Source organism: Ranitomeya imitator, chromosome 6, assembly GCF_032444005.1.
Source record: "Ranitomeya imitator isolate aRanImi1 chromosome 6, aRanImi1.pri, whole genome shotgun sequence".
NCBI lineage: Eukaryota > Metazoa > Chordata > Amphibia > Anura > Dendrobatidae > Ranitomeya > Ranitomeya imitator.
This window is the reverse complement of record NC_091287.1, coordinates 557,171,986-557,193,282: the sequence shown is the minus strand read 5'-3', so window position 1 is coordinate 557,193,282 and position 21,297 is coordinate 557,171,986. Positions and strand designations below refer to the sequence as shown.

Sequence of the window (21,297 nt, the reverse complement as noted above, 5' to 3'; positions counted from 1 at the left end):
GAGAGGTATTGATGCTACGCCTTTGGCCAAGAATAAGCCTCAATACTGGACCCAGCTGACCATGTGCATGGCTCCTGCACATCAGGAGGATATTCGCTTTCTGGTGTTGCATAATCTGCATGATGTGGTCGTGTTGGGGTTGCCATGGCTACAAGCCCATAATCCAGTATTGGATTGGAAATCCATGTCGGTGTCCAGCTGGGGTTGTCAGGGGGTACATGGTGATGTTCCATTTTTGTCAATTTCGTCATCCACCCCTTCTGAGGTTCCAGAGTTCTTGTCTGATTACCGGGATGTATTTGATGAGCCCAAGTCCGATGCCCTACCTCCACATAGGGATTGTGATTGTGCTATCAATTTGATTCCTGGTGGTAAATTCCCAAAAGGTTGACTGTTTAATTTATCCGTGCCTGAGCACACCGCTATGCGCAGTTATGTGAAGGAATCCCTGGAGAAGGGGCATATTCGCCCCCGTCATCGTCACCATTAGGAGCGGGGTTCTTTTTTGTGGCCAAGAAGGATGGTTCGCTGAGACCTTGCATAGATTATCGCCTTCTTAATAAGATCACTGTTAAATTTCAGTACCCCTTGCCTTTGTTATCTGATTTGTTTGCTCGGATTAAGGGGGCTAGTTGGTTCACCAAGATTGATCTTCGTGGTGCGTATAATCTGGTGCGAATCAGGCGAGGCGATGAATGGAAAACTGCATTTAATACGCCCGAGGGTCATTTTGAGTATCTAGTGATGCCATTCGGACTTGCCAATGCTCCATCAGTGTTTCAGTCCTTTATGCATGACATCTTCCGAGAGTACCTGGATAAATTCCTGATTGTGTACTTGGATGACATTTTGATCTTCTCGGATGATTGGGAGTCTCATGTGAAACAGGTCAGAACGGTTTTTCAGGTCCTGCGTGCTAATTCTTTGTTTGTGAAGGGATCAAAGTGTCTCTTTGGTGTGCAGAAGGTTTCATTTTTGGGGTTCATCTTTTCCCCTTCTACTATCGAGATGGATCCTGTTAAGGTCCAAGCCATCCATGACTGGACTCAGCCGACATCTCTGAAAAGTCTGCAAAAGTTCCTGGGCTTTGCTAATTTTTATCGTCGCTTCATCTGCAATTTTTCTAGTATTGCCAAACCATTGACCGATTTGACCAAGAAGGGTGCTGCTTTGGTCAATTGGTCTTCTGCTGCTGTGGAAGCTTTTCAAGAGTTGAAGCGTCGTTTTTCTTCTGCCCCTGTGTTGTGTCAACCTGATGTTTCTCTTCCGTTCCAGGTCGAGGTTGATGCTTCTGAGATTGGAGCAGGGGCTGTTTTGTCGCAGAGAGGTTCTGATTGTTCAGTGATGAAACCATGCGCTTTTTTTTCCAGGAAGTTTTCGCCTGCTGAGCGGAATTATGATGTGGGCAACCGAGAGTTGCTGGCCATGAAGTGGGCATTCGAGGAGTGGCGTCATTGGCTTGAAGGAGCTAAGCATCGCGTGGTGGTATTGACTGATCATAAGAACCTGACTTATCTCGAGTCTGCTAAGCGTTTGAATCCTAGACAGGCTCGTTGGTCGCTGTTTTTCGCCCGTTTTGACTTTGTGATTTCGTACCTTCCGGGCTCTAAAAATCTGAAGGTGGATGCTCTGTCTAGGAGTTTTGTGCCCGACTCTCCGGGTTTATCTGAGCCGGCGGGTATCCTCAAGGAAGGAGTAATTGTGTCTGCCATCTCCCCTGATTTGCGGCGGGTGCTGCAAAAATTTCAGGCTAATAAACCTGATCGTTGTCCAGCGGAGAAACTGTTTGTCCCGGATAGGTGGACAAATAAAGTGATCTCTGAGGTTCATTGTTCGGTGTTGGCTGGTCATCCTGGAATCTTTGGTACCAGAGAGTTAGTGGCTAGATCCTTTTGGTGGCCATCTCTGTCGTGGGATGTGCGTTCTTTTGTGCAGTCCTGTGGGATTTGTGCTCGGGCTAAGCCCTGCTGTTCTCATGCCAGTGGGTTGCTTTTGCCCTTGCCGGTCCCGAAGAGACCTTGGACACATATCTCTATGGATTTTATTTCAGATCTTCCCGTCTCTCAAAAGATGTCAGTCATTTGGGTGGTCTGTGATCGCTTTTATAAGATGGTCCATCTGGTACTCTTGTCCAAGTTGCCTTCCTCCTCTGATTTGGTGCCATTGTTCTTCCAGCATGTGGTTCGTTTGCATGGCATTCCAGAGAATATCGTTTCTGACAGAGGTTCCCAGTTTGTTTCGAGGTTTTGGCGAACCTTTTGTGGTAGGATGGGCATTGACTTGTCTTTTTCCTCGGCTTTTCATCCTCAGACTAATGGCCAGACCGAACGAACCAATCAGACCTTGGAAACCTATCTGAGATGCTTTGTTTCTGCCGATCAGGATGACTGGGTGTCCTTTTTGCCTTTGGCTGAGTTCGCCCTTAATAATCGGGCCAGCTCGGTTACCTTGGTTTCGCCATTTTTCTGCAATTCTGGGTTCCATCCTCGTTTCTCTTCAGGACAGGTTGAGTCTTCGGACTGTCCTGGTGTGGATACTGTGGTGGACAGGTTGCAGCAGATTTGGACTCATGTAGTGGACAATTTGACCTTGTCCCAGGAGAAGGCTCAACGTTTCGCTAATCGCAGACGCCGTGTGGGTCCCCGACTTCGTGTTGGGGATCTGGTTTGGTTATCTTCTCGTCATATTCCTATGAAGGTTTCCTCTCCGAAGTTTAAACCTCGTTTCATTGGTCCTTATAGGATTTCTGAGGTTATTAATCCTGTGTCTTTTCGTCTGACCCTCCCAGATTCTTTTTTCATACATAACGTCTTCCATAGGTCATTGTTGCGGAGATACGTGGCACCTATGGTTCCATCTGTTGACCCTCCTGCCCCGGTTTTGGTGGAGGGGGAATTGGAGTATATTGTGGAGAAGATTTTGGATTCTCGTGTTTCAAGACGGAAACTCCAGTATCTGGTTAAATGGAAGGGTTATGCTCAGGAGGATAATTCTTGGGTTTTTGCCTCTGATGTCCATGCTCCCGATCTTGTTCGTGCCTTTCATGTGGCTCATCCTGGTCGGCCTGGGGGCTCTGGTGAGGGTTCGGTGACCCCTCCTCAAGGGGGGGGTACTGTTGTGAATTCTGTGGCAGAGCTCCCTCCTGTGGTCACAAGTGGTACTTCGGCTGATTCTCTCTGGGAGCTTCCGTTTGTGGAGGAAACTGGTACTGCTGCTTCTGAGTTTCCTTCCTCAGGTGATCTGGTGAGGTCGTTAGGTGCTTCTCTACTTAACCCCACCTAATGCTTTGATTCATGCTTCCTGTCAATGTTCCAGTGTTAGACTTGTTTTTCTCTGGATCATTCCTGTGGCCTGCTGCTCTGCATAGCTAAGTGCTTCTTTGCTATTTGTTGCTATTTTTTCTGTCCAGCTTGTCTATTTGTTTTGCTGGAAGCTCTGGGACGCAAAGGGTGTACCTCCGTGCCGTTAGTTCGGTACTGAGGGTCTTTTTGCCCCTTTGCGTGGTTTTCTTTAGGGTTTTGTGTAGACCGCAAAGTTATCTTTCCTATCCTCGTTCTGTCTAGAATATCGGGCCTCACTTTGCTGAATCTATTTCATCCCTACGTTTGTCTTTTCATCTTACTCACAGTCATTATATGTGGGGGGCTGCCTTTTCCTTTGGGGTATTTCTCTGAGGCAAGGTAGGCTTATTTTTTCTATCTTCAGGCTAGTTAGTTTCTCAGGCTGTGCCGAGTTGCATAGGGAGCTTTAGGCGCAATCCACGGCTGCCTCTAGTTGTGTTTGGAGAGGATTAGGGATTGCGGTCTGCAGAGTTCCCACGTCTCAGAGCTCGTTCTATTATTTTGGGTTATTGTCAGATCACTGTATGTGCTCTGACCTCCATGTCCATTGTGATACTGAATTGCCTTTCATAACACAGAAGAGCTCAAGCCCCTCTGGCCGAACAAAGCTGATATCAAACTCAGGCATGGAATAGGGATGAAATCAAGAAGTCAATCACCTTGAAGTCCATCCTCAGCAGGAGCTCCACAACCTTCAACCTTGGATAGATAAACCTCTCAACACTCTACCATTAGTGATCTCTCCCTCTTCTTTGGAGCCTCCAGGAGACGCCATTGCAACATGCCATCCCCAGAGCCCGGAGATGAGGATGCCCACTGGCAAAACTCCTGATGGGTGCTGCCACCACCGGGGGGGCAACCAGACCAGCGACCACATCCACACCAACAGTATCACTATTACCCACCTCCATAACCCCTTCACCATCCACCCAACCAGCAACCACACCCCTAGACAAAGAATTTTCCTCATCCACACCCACCACCACATTCACTCCACCTGGACCAGTGGCAACAAGGGGTAATATTTTGACCTCCGCATCATCAGGCACAAGGGGCTGAGTCTCCTCCACAGAACTGGAGGTGACCTCACCCCTGGCCTTACGTGCGCTCTCCGCATCATCAGTTGATATTTTTCGCTGTTTCATGGTTGCTACCAGGAGCTGATGATCCTTAGCCACTGTGAGGCACCGCTGATCCTTAGTATCAGGATCTTGTTGACCAGTGGCGCCAACACAAAATAGGACTTTGGGAGAACCGGAACTCCCAGCCCCAGCAAGCCCCTCACACTGGCGCCGCTTCTCAACTAAGAAGGTGCTGAGGCTACCGGAGCTGCCCCCGACACTGGGCCACTCCCCCCTCTCACTGAGGAGGGCACCACAGTATCCTGGCCTGACCGTACACCTGCCGTCGGGCCACCCTCACTGTCCAGCCTCTTAGCTGAAGCACCTCCTGCTACGTCCCTGCTACTACACTCACTATGTTGCTCTGTAATCTCCCCGCGCCTTTGCACCAGATATAAAGCAGAACCCGGGCTGGGCTGGGCAACGGGGCTTACACAGCAAGATGACCCTGCAGCTGACTCGGGGGGTACAGGGAGAGGGGCATACAGGTAGCTCACCACTTCCTGTAGCTTTGGCTTGGTGGTCTTCTTTGCATTTTTCTTGTGGCCCCCAGGTGCCTCCTCTGGTAAATCATCACTAAGATGGAAGTACTGAAGGCACACTGGGATCTCCAGGAGCTTAATCTCCTCCATTAGTGCCCCTCCCTGGCCGCTGTTATCACTGTCCTCCCCAGAGCCAGCACAAATGTGACCAGATGTTAATGTCACCTGTCCTGCAGGGAGATCTCTGCACATGGCCTGTAGGTGACTTTGCAGGCTGCCAGGTGGGGCTTGCTGCTGGTCATCATCCTCCTCCTCATCATCATCCACCTGGCTCTCAGACTGCAGCCCCTTCTGCCTTTGCTTTCTGTTATCAGACAGTTCTCTGAATAAGTCTTCATTTAACAGTATTTCTTTAAATGGTCAACTTTTCTCTCTGATAAACGCTTTTCTAACTTTCAATTCATTGACTTCAAGTTTAAGCCTCTTTACCTGTGCCTGGAATTGCACGTTCCTGGGTTTGAAGGCACCTGCAGCTTTGGCACTTGTGTCATGGAGGTGGCTCATGTCCCAGGAGGCATAGGTGGACACAGACTTCCCGGGTCTCTGCAGCGCCCAACCCTCCTCAGTGAGGTCGGCCTCACCTCCGTGAGCACTCAGCTTTCCTCCGGAAGGACCGCCTTCTTGCATGCTAGCAGGCTTCTCCTCCATGTTGGAAGCCTTGCGGCTTTGTTGGGTCTCCGCAGACCCGGGAGGAGTAGGAGCCACATTGCTATGACTCCTGGTGGAGCGTCTCACCCCTGAGTCTTCTGATGTGCAGGCCGGTTGCTGGTTTCTCCTGCTCCTCGCCGGCCTGGCCCGGGAAACAGAAGCCTGGGACTTGGCTCCTTCACGCATCCCAGGAAACTCACTCCCCCCTCTAGGGCCATCATACTGTGCATATGGAGGGTACTGTGGAGGAATCCACTGTGTGGTAGCATACTGTGTTTGGGGGCACTTTTGTTGGCATCATATTTTATGGCGGCAATGAGAGGCTTATCTTAGTGCATGGGAAACTAAAGGGTTTCAATAAGGGCAGAATGACTTAGTAAGGGCTGCAAAGTTGTGAGACATGCTCTTCTGTGACCCTGCTAAACATGATTTTTTTGAGGGGAATGGAGCGCCCAATTATGACTTCTGTTATGTGGCCCAATGATGTTTATGTTCGCTCCTGATTATATTTTACGTATTTCTTGCAGCCATTGTTCCATTCTATGCTCAGACGTCTCTCAGCTCAGTTACCTCCTCATCTGAATCTGATCCTGCCTTGTCCTTAACTACATCCCATACACAACAGGAAACCAGTCACACAACTTTATTCCTTACTGGTGGTGACAATATTTCATTCACTGGGACTATTGAGGATATTGGAACCATGACAACAAATACAGATACGTCCTCATCTGATGTCATTACGTCCAGTGATGGATCACATGCCGGACCCACAACAACATTATACAAAGAAGTGGAAGTCAGCACAGCAGCAAATGGCTCTGGTGTCACCAGACAAAGTGACAAAATGTATACAGGGCTTTTCTCCACAGCTACTGTGACTGGTGACACTACAGGTGCTGGTGCCACTGGAAATGACAACGGTCACACCACTGATACTACTACTACCAGTAGTACTGTGCCACATGACACAATGGACTCTACAGCTACTGTCACTACAGGTGCTGCTGCCACCGGAAGTGACAACGGTCAGACCATTAATACTACTGTGCCACCTGACACAATAGACACCACTTCTGCTTCTCCAATAAGTGACACAATGACCTCCACTTCTGCTACTCTGATAAGTGACTCAATGGACTCTACAGCTACTATAGCAAGTGACACAATGGACTCTACTGCTACTACAATAAATGACACAATGGATTCTACAGCTACTACGATAAGTGACACAATGGACTCTACGGCTACTACAATAAATGACACAATGGATTCTACAGCTACTACGATAAGTGACACTACAGACTCTGCTACTACGATAAGAGACACAATGGACTCTACTACTACTCCGATAAGTGACACTATGGACTCTACAGCTACTACGATAAATGACACTATGGACTCTACAGCTACTACGATAAGTGACACAATGGACTCTACTACTACTCCGATAAGTGACACTATGGACTCTACTACTACTCCGATAAGTGACACTATGGACTCTACTACTACTCCGATAAGTGACACTATGGACTCTACAGCTACTACGATAAGTGACACTATGGACTCTACAGCTACTATGATAAGTGACACTACAGACTCTGCTACTACGATAAGAGACACAATGGACTCTACTACTACTCCGATAAGTGACACTATGGACTCTACAGCTACTACGATAAATGACACTATGGACTCTACAGCTACTACGATAAGTGACACAATGGACTCTACTACTACTCCGATAAGTGACACTATGGACTCTACTACTACTCCGATAAGTGACACTATGGACTCTACTACTACTCCGATAAGTGACACTATGGACTCTACAGCTACTACGATAAGTGACACTATGGACTCTACAGCTACTATGATAAGTGACACTACAGACTCTGCTACTACGATAAGAGACACAATGGACTCTACTACTACTCCGATAAGTGACACTATGGACTCTACAGCTACTACGATAAATGACACTATGGACTCTACAGCTACTACGATAAGTGACACAATGGACTCTACTACTACTCCGATAAGTGACACTATGGACTCTACTACTACTCCGATAAGTGACACTATGGACTCTACAGCTACTACGATAAGTGACACTATGGACTCTACAGCTACTATGATAAGTGACACTACAGACTCTGCTACTACGATAAGAGACACAATGGACTCTACTACTACTCCGATAAGTGACTCTATGGACTCTACAGCTACTACGATAAATGACACTATGGACTCTACAGCTACTACGATAAGTGACACAATGGACTCTACTACTACTCCGATAAGTGACACTATGGACTCTACAGCTACTACGATAAGTGACACTATGGACTCTACAGCTACTACGATAAGTGACACTATGGACTCTACTACTACTCCGATAAGTGACACTATGGACTCTACAGTTACACCGATAAGTGACACTATGGACTCTACAGCTACTACGATAAATGACATTATGGACTCTACTACTACTCCGATAAGTGACACTTTGTACTCTACTACTACTTCGATAAGTGACAATATGGACTCTACAGCTACTACGATAAATGACACTATGGACTCTACAGCTACACCGATAAGCGACACTTTGGACTCTACTACTACTCCGTTAAGTGACAATATGGACTCTACAGCTACACCGATAAGTGACACTATGGACTCTACTACTACTCTGATAAGTGACACTATGGACTCTACAGCTACTACGATAAATGACACTATGGACTCTACTACTACTCCGATAAGTGACACTTTGTACTCTACTACTACTTCGATAAGTGACACTTTGTACTCTACTACTACTCCGATAAGTGACACTATGGACTCTACTACTACTCCGATAAGTGACACTATGGACTCTACTACTACTCCGATAAGTGACACTATGGACTCTACAGCTACTACGATAAATGACACTATGGACTCTACTACTACTCCGATAAGTGACACTATGGACTCTACTAGTACTTCGATAAGTGACACAACGGACTCTACGGCTACTATAGCAAGTGACACAATGGACTCTACTGCTACTGTGACTGGTGACACTACAGGTGCTGCTACCATGGGAAGTGACACCGGTCACACCACTGATATTACTACCAGTACTACAAACAGTGACACAATGGACTCTACAGCTATTACGATAAGTGACACAAGGGACTCTACTGCCACTATAACAAGTGACATAATGGACTCTACATCTACTGTAAGAAGTTACATAATGGACTCTACATCTACTGTAAGAAGTGACACAATGGACTCTACTACTACTACTACTACTATGATAAATGACACCTTGGACTCTAGAGCTACTATAATAAGTGACACAATGGATTTTACAGCTACTCCGATGAGTGACACAATGGATTCTACAGCTACCCCAATAAGTGACACTATGGACTCTACAGCTACTACGATAAGTGACACTATGGACTCTACTACTACTCCGATAAGTGACACAATGGACTCTACCGCTGCTGTGACTGGTGACACTACAGGTGCTGCTACCACGAGAAGTGACACTGGTACTGATATTACTACCAGTACTACAAACAGTGACACAATGGACTCTACTGCTACTATAACAAGTGACATAATGGACTCTTCATCTACTGTAGGAAGTGACACAATGGACTTTACAAAGACTCTGAAAAGTGACACAATGGACCCTACTACTACTACTACTACTACTATAACAAGTGACACAATGGACTCTACAGCTACTCCAAAAAGTGACACAATGGGCTCTACTACTACTACTACGATAAATGACACAATGGACAATAGAGCTACTATAAGAAGTGACACAATGGATTTTACAACTACTCCAATAAGTGACACAATGGATTCTACAGCTACTATGATGAGTAACACAATGAACTCTACAGCTACTACGATAAGTGACACAATCGACTCTACAGCTACTATGATAAGTGACACTATGGACTTTAGAGCTACTACAATAAGTGACACAATGGACTCTACAACTACTATGATAAGTGACACTATGGACTCTACTAATACTTCGATAAGTGACACAACGGACTCTACGGCTACTATAGCAAGTGACACAATGGACTCTACTGCTACTGTGACTGGTGACACTACAGGTGCTGCTACCATGGGAAGTGACACCGGTCACACCACTGATATTACTACCAGTACTACAAACAGTGACACAATGGACTTTACAGCTATTACGATAAGTGACACAATGGACTCTACTGCCACTATAACAAGTGACATAATAGACTCTACATCTACTGTAAGAAGTGACACAATGGACTTTACAGCGACTATAACAAGTGACACAATGGACTCTACAGCTACTCCAATAAGTGACACAATGGACTCTACTACTACTACTACTACGATAAATGACACCTTGGACTCTAGAGCTACTATAAGAAGTGACACAATGGATTTTACAGCTACTCCGATGAGTGACACAATGGATTCTACAGCTACCCCAATAAGTGACACTATGGACTCTACAGCTACTACGATAAGTGACACTATGGACTCTACTACTACTCCGATAAGTGACACAATGGACTCTACTGCTACTGTGACTGGTGACACTACAGGTGCTGCTACCACGGGAAGTGACACCGGTCACACCACTGATATTACTACCAGTACTACAAACAGTGACACAATGGACTCTACTGCTACTATAACTAGTGACATAATGGACTCTACATCTACTGTAGGAAGTGACACAATGGACTTTACAAAGACTCTGAAAAGTGACACAATGGACCCTACTACTACTACTATTACTACTACTATAACAAATGACACAATGGACTCTACAGCTACTCCAAAAAGTGACACAATGGACTCTACTACTACGATAAATGACACAATGGACTCTAGAGCTACTATAAGAAGTGACACAATGGACTTTACAGCTACTCCGATGAGTGACACAATGGATTCTACAGCTACCCCAATAAGTGACACTATGGACTCTACAGCTACTACGATAAGTGACACTATGGACTCTACTACTACTCCGATAAGTGACACAATGGACTCTACTGCTACTGTGACTGGTGACACTACAGGTGCTGCTACCACGGGAAGTGACACCGGTCACACCACTGATATTACTACCAGTACTACAAACAGTGACACAATGGACTCTACTGCTACTATAACAAGTGACATAATGGACTCTACATCTACTGTAGGAAGTGACACAATGGACTTTACAAAGACTCTGAAAAGTGACACAATGGACCCTACTACTACTACTATTACTACTACTATAACAAGTGACACAATGGACTCTACAGCTACTCCAAAAAGTGACACAATGGACTCTACTACTACGATAAATGACACAATGGACTCTAGAGCTACTATAAGAAGTGACACAATGGATTTTACAACTAGTCCGATAAGGGACACAATGGACTCTTCTACTACTATGATAAGTGACACAATGGACTCTACTGCTACTATAACAAGTGACACAATGGACTCTTCTACTACTCCGATAAGTGACACAATGGACTCTACAACTACTATAAGAAGTGACACAATGGACTCTACAGCGACTCTGATAGGTGACACAATGGACTCTATTACTACTAGTACAAGTTACACAATGGACTCTCCAGCTACTCCAATAAGTGACACTTTAGACTTTACTCCTTTTATGATAAATGAAACCATGGATACTACTACTGGTTTAATAAGTGATAGGGTGAACTTTACTACTATGACAAGTGACGCAATTTTTTCTGGACTTGACTCTACAGCTACGTTGACTGGTGACTCTCCAGGCGCTGCTGCCACCATGAGAAGTGACACAATGGACTCTGCTGTTACTATGATAACTGATACAATGGACTCTGCTTCTAATGTGACACGTGATATGACTAATTTAGCTACACCATTAATAGATACAGAAAATAATTCTACTCTTATTTGGGAATTTTCAAATAATATTACTGATAGTACCACAATCCAACCAGATACATCAACATCAATACCGATTTCAATAGATCAAGTGACACAATTATCCCTATGGGACTTGATACAACAGATAATACAACAAAAAATGAATAATAGTGCAGCACAGGCTACCACCCAGAGTTCCCCTCTGACCTCTACAATAGAAGCTTTGACCGACTCCAGTGGAACCAGCAACATGACAATCAGGGTAACTACGATCACAGATGTCACTAATACCATCATGACATACGCCCCTGCATCTGATCTCCAGACTGCTGTGCCAACTTCTACTACATCAGGAGCCAAGACTATAATATTATCTGCTATCTCAGATTTTTTAGATAATAGTATATTAGGTACAACAACAGATGGAGCCAGTCCACCATCTTATTCCACAGTGGAAACTGAAATCAGCGCAAGCTCTGGTGACACAACTGAGACTAGAGCCAGTCTATTGTCTGAAAGCACATCAGAGACCACCGCTGGTCTGCCTTCTTCATCCATAACTTGGACAAGAGCCAGGCTATTATCTACAATAGCATCTGAGTTTGGAGAGAGTGAAATTGCTATTGCCGCGACCGAGACCACAGCCAGCCTACCATTCACTACCACAACCGAGACCACAACCAGCCTACCATTCACTACCACAACCGAGACCACAGCCAGCCTACCATTCACTACCACAACCGAGACCACAGCCAGCCTACCATTCACTACCACAACCGAGACCACAGCCAGCCTACCATTCACTACCACAACCGAGACCACAACCAGCCTACCATTCACTACCACAACCGAGACCACAACCAGCCTACCATTCACTACCACGACCGAGACCACAACCAGCCTACCATTCAATACCACAACCGAGACCACAGCCAGCCTACCATTCACTACCACAACCGAGACCACAACCAGCCTACCATTCACTACCACAACCGAGACCACAGCCAGCCTACCATTCATTACCATAACCGAGACCACAACCAGCCTACCATTCACTACCACAACCGAGACCACAGCCAGCTTACCATTCACTACCACAACGGAGACCACAACCAGAATACCATTCACTACCACAACCAAGACCACAACCAGCCTACCATTCATTACCATAACCGAGACCACAACCAGCCTACCATTCACTACCACAACCGAGACCACAGCCAGCCTACCATTCACTACCACAACCGAGACCACAACCAGCCTACCATTCACTACCGTAACTGAAACCACAGCCAGCCTACCATTCACTACCGTAACTGAGACCACAGACAGCCTACCATTAACTACCACAACCGAGACCACAGCCAGCCTACCATTCACTACCACAACGGACACCACAGCCAGCCTACCATTCACTACCATAACTGAGACCACAACCAGCCTACCATTCACTACCACAACCGAGACCACAGCCAGCCTACCATTCACTACCACAACTGAGATCACAGCCAGCCTACCATTCACTACCACAACCAAGACCACAACCAGCCTACCATTCACTACCACAACCGAGACCACAACCAGCCTACCATTCACTACCACAACCGAGACCACAACCAGCCTACCATTCACTACCACAACTGAGATCACAGCCAGCCTACCATTCACTACCACAACGGAGACCACAGCCAGCCTACCATTCACTACCACAACCAAGACCACAACCAGCCTACCATTCACTACCACAGCGGACACCACAACCAGCCTACCATTCACTACCACAACTGAGACCACAGCCAGCCTACCATTCACTACCACAACTGAGACCACAGCCAGCCTACCATTCACTACCACGACTGAGACCACAGCCAGCCTACCATTCACTACCACAACTGAGACCACAGCCAGCCTACCATTCACTACAACGACTGAGACCACAGCCAGCCTACCATTCACTACCATAACCGAGACCACAGCCAGCCTACCATTCACTACCATAACCGAGACCACAGCCAGCCTACCATTCACTACCATAACCGAGACCACAGCCAGCCTACCATTCACTACCATAACTGAGATCACAGCCAGCCTACCATTCACTACCACAAATGAGACCACAGCCAACTTACCATTCACTACCACAACTGAGACCACAGCCAGCCTACCTTTCACTACCACGACTGAGACCACAGCCAGCCTACCATTCACTACCACAACTGAGACCACAGCCAGCCTACCATTCACTACCACAACCGAGACCACAGCCAGCCTACCATTCACTACCACGACTGAGACCACAGCTAGCCTACCATTCACTACCACGACTGAGACCACAGCCAGCCTACCATTCACTACCACGACTGAGACCACAGCCAGCCTACCATTCACTACCATAACCGAGACCACAGCCAGCCTACCATTCACTACCACAAATGAGACCACAGCCAACTTACCATTCACTACCATAACTGAGACCACAGCCAGCCTACCATTCACTACCACAACTGAGACCACAGCCAGCCTACCATTCACTACGACAACTGAGACCACAGTCAATCTATTATCTACTTCTACATCTGAAACCACAGCTAGTCTACCACCTAATACTATACGTGAGACCACAGTGAGTTTACCATCTACTACTGCTGAGATCACAGCCAGCCTACCATCTGCAACTACAACGGACACCATAGCCAGTCTACAATCTGCAACTACAACTGAGACCAGAGTAAGTCTACCATCTACAACTACAACTGAGACCACAGCCACTCTACCAATTACAACTACAATTGAGACCACATCCAGTCTACAATCAACTACCACATCTGAGACCTCAGTCAGTCTACCATCTACTGCTACAACTGAGACCACAGCCAACCTACCATTCACTACCACAATTGAGACCACAGCCAGCCTACCATTCACTACCATAACTGAGAACACAGTCAATCTATTATCTACTTCTACATCTGAAACCACAGCTAGTCTACCATCTAATACTATAATTGAGACCAGAGTGAATTTACCATCTACTACTACTGCTGCTGAGGTCATAGCCAGTCTACCATCTGCAACTACATCTGACACCACAGACAGTCTACAATCTGCAACTACAACTGAGACCAGAGTAAGTCTACCATCTACTACTACAAATGAGACCCAAGACAGTCTACCATTTACAACTACAATTGAGACCACAGCCAGTCTACAATCAACTACCACATCTGAGACCTCAGCCAAGCTACCATCTACTGCTAGACCTGAGACCACAGCCGGTCTACCATCTACAACTACAACTGTTATCACAACCAGCCTACAATCAACTACCACAACTGATACGTCAGCTAATCTGCCATCTACTTATAAAATTGAGATAACAGCCAGTCTGCCATCTACAACCATAACTGACATGACAGCCAGTCTACCATCTACAACCACATCTGAGACCACAGCCAGCCTACCATCCAGAACTACAACTGATACCATAGACAATCTACCATCAACTACCACATCTGAGACAACAGCCAGTCTACCATCTACTACCACAACTGAGATCCCTGCCAGGCTACCATCTATTAACACAATTGAGACAACAGCCAGTCTTCCATCTACTACTACAACTGATACAAGAAACAGGCTATCATTAACTACCACAACTGAGAGCACATCCATTGTAGCATCTGCAATTACAACTGAGACCACATCCAGTCTACTGTCTAATACTATAACTGGGACCACAGCCATTCTACCATCTACAACTACTACTGAGACCACGGCCAGTCTACCATCAACCATCACAACTGAGACCACATCCAGTCTACTGTCTAATACTATAACTGGGACCACAGCCATTCTACCATCTACTACCACAACTGAGATCACAGCCAGTCTACCATCTACAACTACAATTGAGACCAAAACTAGTCTACAATTTACTACCACAGCTAAGACCCCAGACAGTCTACTCTCTGCAACTACAACTGAGACCACAGCCAGTCTACTGTCTAATACTATAACTGAGACGACATCCAGTCTACCATTTACTACCACAACTGACACCAAAACCAGTCTACCATCTACTACCAGATCTGAGACCTCAGACAGTCTACTCTCTACAGCTACAACTGATACCACAGGCAGTCTACCATCTACAATGACAATTGAGACCACGTTGAATCTACCATCTAAAACTGAGACTACAGCCAGCATACCACTGACTACCATAACTGAGACCACATCCACCCTACCATTCACTATCACAACTGAGACCACAATCAGTCTACAATCAACTACCACAACTGAGACCTCAGCCAGTCTGCCATCTACTAATACAACTGAGATCTCAGCCAGTCAACCATCTACTATGACAACTGAGACTACAGCCAGCCTACCATCTACTACCATAACCGAGACCACAGTCAGTCTACCATCAACTACCACAACTGAGACCCCAGACAGTCTACTCTCTACAACTGATACCACAGATAATCTATCATCTACTACTACAACTGAGACCACATCCATTCTACCATCTACAATTGAGACTAAAGCCATTCTTCAATCTACTGCTACAACTGAGACCACAACCAGTCTACAGTCTACTACTACACCTGATATCACAGTCAGTCTACCATCTACTACCATAACTGAGACCAAAGCCAGTCAACCATCTGCTACTACAGCTGAAACAACAACCAGCCTACCATCTACTGGTAGAACTGAGACCACAGCCAGTTTACCATTTACAATTGACCCTGCAGCCAGTTTACCATACAGAACTACAATTGAGACCACAGTCAGTCTACAATCAAGTCTGCCATTTGCTAATACAATTGAGACACCAGCCAGTCATCCATCTACTTCTATAACTGACACCACAGCCAGTCTTCCATCTATTACCACAATTGAGAAAACAGCCAATCTACCATCTGCTACCACAACTGAGACCACAACAAGTCTACCATCTATTACCACAGCTGAGACCCTAGACGGTCTACTTTTTACAACCTCAACAAATACCACAGCCAGTCTATCATTTACAACTACAACTGGGACCATGGTCAGTCTACCATCAACTACCACAACTAAAACCACCACAGCCATTCTACCATCTACTATCACAACTGAGACCACAACAGGTCTACCATCTACTACCACAACTGAGACCACAACAAGTCTACCATCTACTACCACAACTGAGACCACAACAGGTCTACCATCTACTACCACAACTGAGACCACAACAGGTCTACCATCTACTACCACAACTGAGACCACAACAGGTCTACCATCTACTACCACAGCTGAGACCCTAGACACTCTACTCTCTATGACTGATACCACAGCTAGTTTATCATCTACTACTACAGCTGAGACCAATGTCAGTCTACCATCAACTACCACATTTGAGACCACATCCTTTCTGCCATCTACAATTACAACGGAAACCACAACCATATTACCATTTACAACTAAAACTGAGACTACAGCCATTTTACAATGTACTACTACAACTGACACCACAGCCAGTCTACCATCTAGTACTATAACTGAGACCACAGCCAGTCTACCATCTACTGCCACAACTGAGACCACAGCCAGCCTACTATCTACAACTACATTTGAGACCAAAACCAGTTTACCATCTACTGCTACAGCTGAGACCACAGCCAGTCTATTCTCTACAACTGCAATGGATATCACAGCCAGTCTACCATCTACTACCATAACTGAGATCACATCCAATCTACCATCTGCTACTATAACTGATCCCACATCCAGTCTACCATCTACTGGTAGAACTGAGACCACATCCAGTCTACCATCTGCTGGTAGAACTGAGACCACATCCAGTCTACCATCTACAACTAACACTGCAGCCAGTTTACTATCCAGAACTACAATTAAGACCACAGCGAGTCTACTACCTACAACTACAACTGAGACCAGATTCAGTCTACCATCAACTACCACAACTGAGACCACAGCCAGTCTACAATCAAGTAACACAACTGAGACCTCAGCTAGTCTGCCATTTGCTAATACAATTGAGGTAACAGCCAGTCATCCATCTACTACCACAACTGACACCCCAGCCAGTCTACCATATACTATCACAACTGAGACCACCACAGTCATTCTACCATCTTCCACCGCAACTGAGACCACAACAAGTCTACCATTTCCTACCACAGCTGAGACCCCAGACAGCCTACTCTCTACAACTGATACCAGAGCCACTCTATCATTTACAACTGATACAAAGGTCCGTCTACCATCAACTACCATAACTGACACCACAGCCATTCTACCATCTACTACCACAACTGAGACCACAACAAGTCTACCATCTGCTACCACAGTTGAGACCCCAGACAATCTATTCTCTACAACTGCAACCAAGACCACGATCAGTCTACCATCAACTACCACAACTGAGACAACAGCCAGTCTACAATTAAGCACGACGACTGAGACCTCAGCCAGTCTACCATCTACTAATATAATGGAGATGTCAGCCAGTCTTCCATCTACTACGTTAACTGACACCACAGCCACAAAATCTGAGACCACAGCTAGTCTACTGTGTAATACTACAACTGAGACCACCACCATTCTACCATCTACTACTACAACCGAGACCATAGCAAGTCTACCATCTACTACCATAGCTGAGATCCCAGACAGTCTACTTTTTACAACAACAACTGATACCAAAGCCAGTCTATCAACTACAACTGAGACCACGTTCAGTCTACCATCAACTACCACAACCATTCTACCATCTACAATTAAATCTGAGACCATAGCCAGTTTAACAACTTCTTCCACAACTAAAGCAACTAGCAGTCACCCACCAGCTATCACATCGGGAACCCTAAATAACCTAAAATCGACTATGAGTGCTGAAACACCGACCATAACTGACTCCAGATCTACATTGATATATGAAGATAGATCCTTGACGACAACTACCACAACACCTATGAATGAACCCACAACTTTCTCTACTACTACATATAAATATGGATCATCTCACGCACCATCTACACCCAAAAACATTGCGCCGTCTGTATCATATGCAGTTTCTCAAGTATTTTTTCCAAATGCCACATCTGGTTTCAGAAACAGTACTGGAAGTTCTACATCTGCTACCATAAAAGTTTTGTCTACTCCTTCATCCACGACAATTGTGCCAAATCTCACTCCTGAAATAAGAAGCGCTGTGCCAATGGAAACCACGTTGAAAGATAACAACGCTACGACTGGTGACAATTATTCCATTAAAACCTCTTACATCTCTGCCACTTTACGTGAAACCAAAATTACTTCATCTGCTAAAACTAGAACATTTGTGACAACTGCTGCCACAACCAAGTCTGGAGATACTAATATGGCAACTAACTCAATCACCAGCTCTACTAGAATAAATGATAACTTTATGAGTGTTGGTGCCAACACGATAAGTAATAACCATGCCAATAACTTGGTAACTAGTAGTACTGGACCTACTACTAGCCCAACGACACGAGCCGCGGCCTCTGAACCGATAAACAATACGTCGGAGGCTTTCATTAATCTTAATTTAACAACGAAAATGAGCATTGATTCCACTGATGGAGAACCATTCCTCTCCATGGTCAACACTTCAAGACAGGGTAGTGCTAACGTTTCTTATGCCCTCCTACCATCTTCAGTACGTGTACAACCCTCAACCAATGGTAAGTCACACCATGTATGATACACAGTGAGACAAGGAGATCTTCATGTGTTGTCTGGAAGTCTAACGATTGTATTGTTATTAGGGACCATGGTACTGAAAGTTAGAATTTCAAGACCCGGTTCGGGAAGCACCGAAGACATGATAAACGCTCTTCTCCTTAAGGTAATGGGGCTTCTTCTTTGAGCAATCTTATGGACACCATGTTGGACCTCCATGTTCTATTATAGTAGGGAAGGTTACTCGTCACCACCACTTCCACCAGCGTGATGGATACTTGCTGGTCTTTATTTGATCAGTATTGACAACTTGCAGTCTATATTGGTGTTGGCAGCTTTAATAAATGTGCCTTTGGTACCAAAATCTCCTCGTCCACATGCTCCTCTGCTCATCTTGACCGAATGCTCACTTAGTCCTCCACTTTAGACCAACTCTGGGTGAAGTAGAAGACACGGCTCATAATAACACATGAGTTATAGGGTCTAGACAATATCCGTCATAACCAGAAAGACATGTCATATCAGGTTATGTGACTCATTTGCGTCTCCTATTTGACTTTTCTCACCAGACCTGCTCCATCTTCAATCTGAAGTTTAATATCACGGACCTCCAGCTGACCGGGGGACGAAACCGGACAACTATGAACTGCCAACACCTTCCATTGGTTAATTGGGAGGGTTACCTCCAGATATGAAGGACTACATCAGGACTAGATGACGGAACAGGACCATGAAGTCATTAATGGGGGGAGTGATTGTTATATCAAGTCCCAGCTCCAATGTAGAAAAATATTTAGAATTGAGAATCCTCAGTGGTTGATACCTTTTAATGGCTAATTGAAAAGATGGAAACAAATTGCAGCTTTCGAGACTACAGAGGTCCCTCCATCAGGCAAAGACTAATGCAAAATCTGAAGAATCACATAATTATACACAACACAGCTCAGAGAGAAAGAAGGCAATAGATAAGTGTCGTGAGGCAGAATTATCATTATGTGAGATGGATAGACATAGATATTGGAACAGTTCATAGATAAGAAAGTCTTAATGTTTTATGGTCCTCTGAATTGGTCTGGTTCTGTGTTGTGATGACCCCATAAGGTCTGAAGAGCAAATTCCTTAATTGATGTAAAAAGACATAAATCCATGCGACACATTCATTCCTGCACTGAGAGTGTCAAAGGTCCTCATGAGTTTATACTCACAGATTATTCTTTCTTTCTGAGATTAGAAATTGCCTTTTATAGCAAGTAATATCATGTCCATGGTACTATGATCAGGCATACAATAATGTTTTGCTACCGGTAGGTCCATTCTTTTTTCTCTGATTCTGTGGCGATGAGAGTTCATCCTTGTTCTCAGTTTCTGCCCTGTCTCCCCCACATACAGACCCCCAGTTGGACATTTAGTACAAATAATTAGGTACACCACATTAGAAGTGACGCAGCTGAAAGTACCTGGGATCTTGTGGTCCTGATGTGAATTGGGGACCTTTATCTTGTCAGTGGTCGTTATAAATGGACAGATTTTACATTTTTTCCGGTTGCAGGGAAAGGTTCCTGCAGCTGTTGGAGAGGACAGGGAGCTTCTGACAATGATGCTTCTTAGATTTGGGGGCTGCCTAAAACACAGTAGTGGGGGGGTCTGGAAAAATGGATTGTAAGCGGCATCTTTTTGTAGTAAAGGTTGTAATTTCCGAGCAGCTTCCCTCAGCTCCTCCAGATTTGGATTGTAGGTGACCACTAGAGGCTCCCGGTTATTTTCTTCTTTAGCTTTGTAATGTAGCAGGTGATTCCTTCATATTCTGGTGGTTCTTGTGATCTGGTTTTCAATTGTTCTTCGATGGTAGCCCTGATTCAAAAAGGCCTTTCTGAGGCGACCAAGGTGATCATCCCTATCCATGGGGTTGGAACATGTATGATTGTATCTGATGGCTTGGCTATAGAGAATATAGTTTTTTTATGTGTTTTGCATGGAAACTGTCCCACTACA

The 21,297-nt window shown here is 45.3% G+C and overlaps 1 protein-coding gene across 1 annotated transcript; it reads left to right on the top strand.

Moving 5' to 3' along the window:
- Positions 1-5,882: 5,882 nt before the first annotated feature.
- Positions 5,883-19,327, top strand: LOC138643478 (serine-rich adhesin for platelets-like). The gene is made up of 4 exons (XM_069732383.1): positions 5,883-5,889; positions 6,180-11,848; positions 12,271-12,862; positions 14,175-19,327. The coding sequence occupies exons 1-4, from the start codon at positions 5,883-5,885 to the stop codon at positions 19,325-19,327; spliced, it is 11,421 nt and encodes a 3,806-aa protein (XP_069588484.1).
- Positions 19,328-21,297: the final 1,970 nt, after the last annotated feature.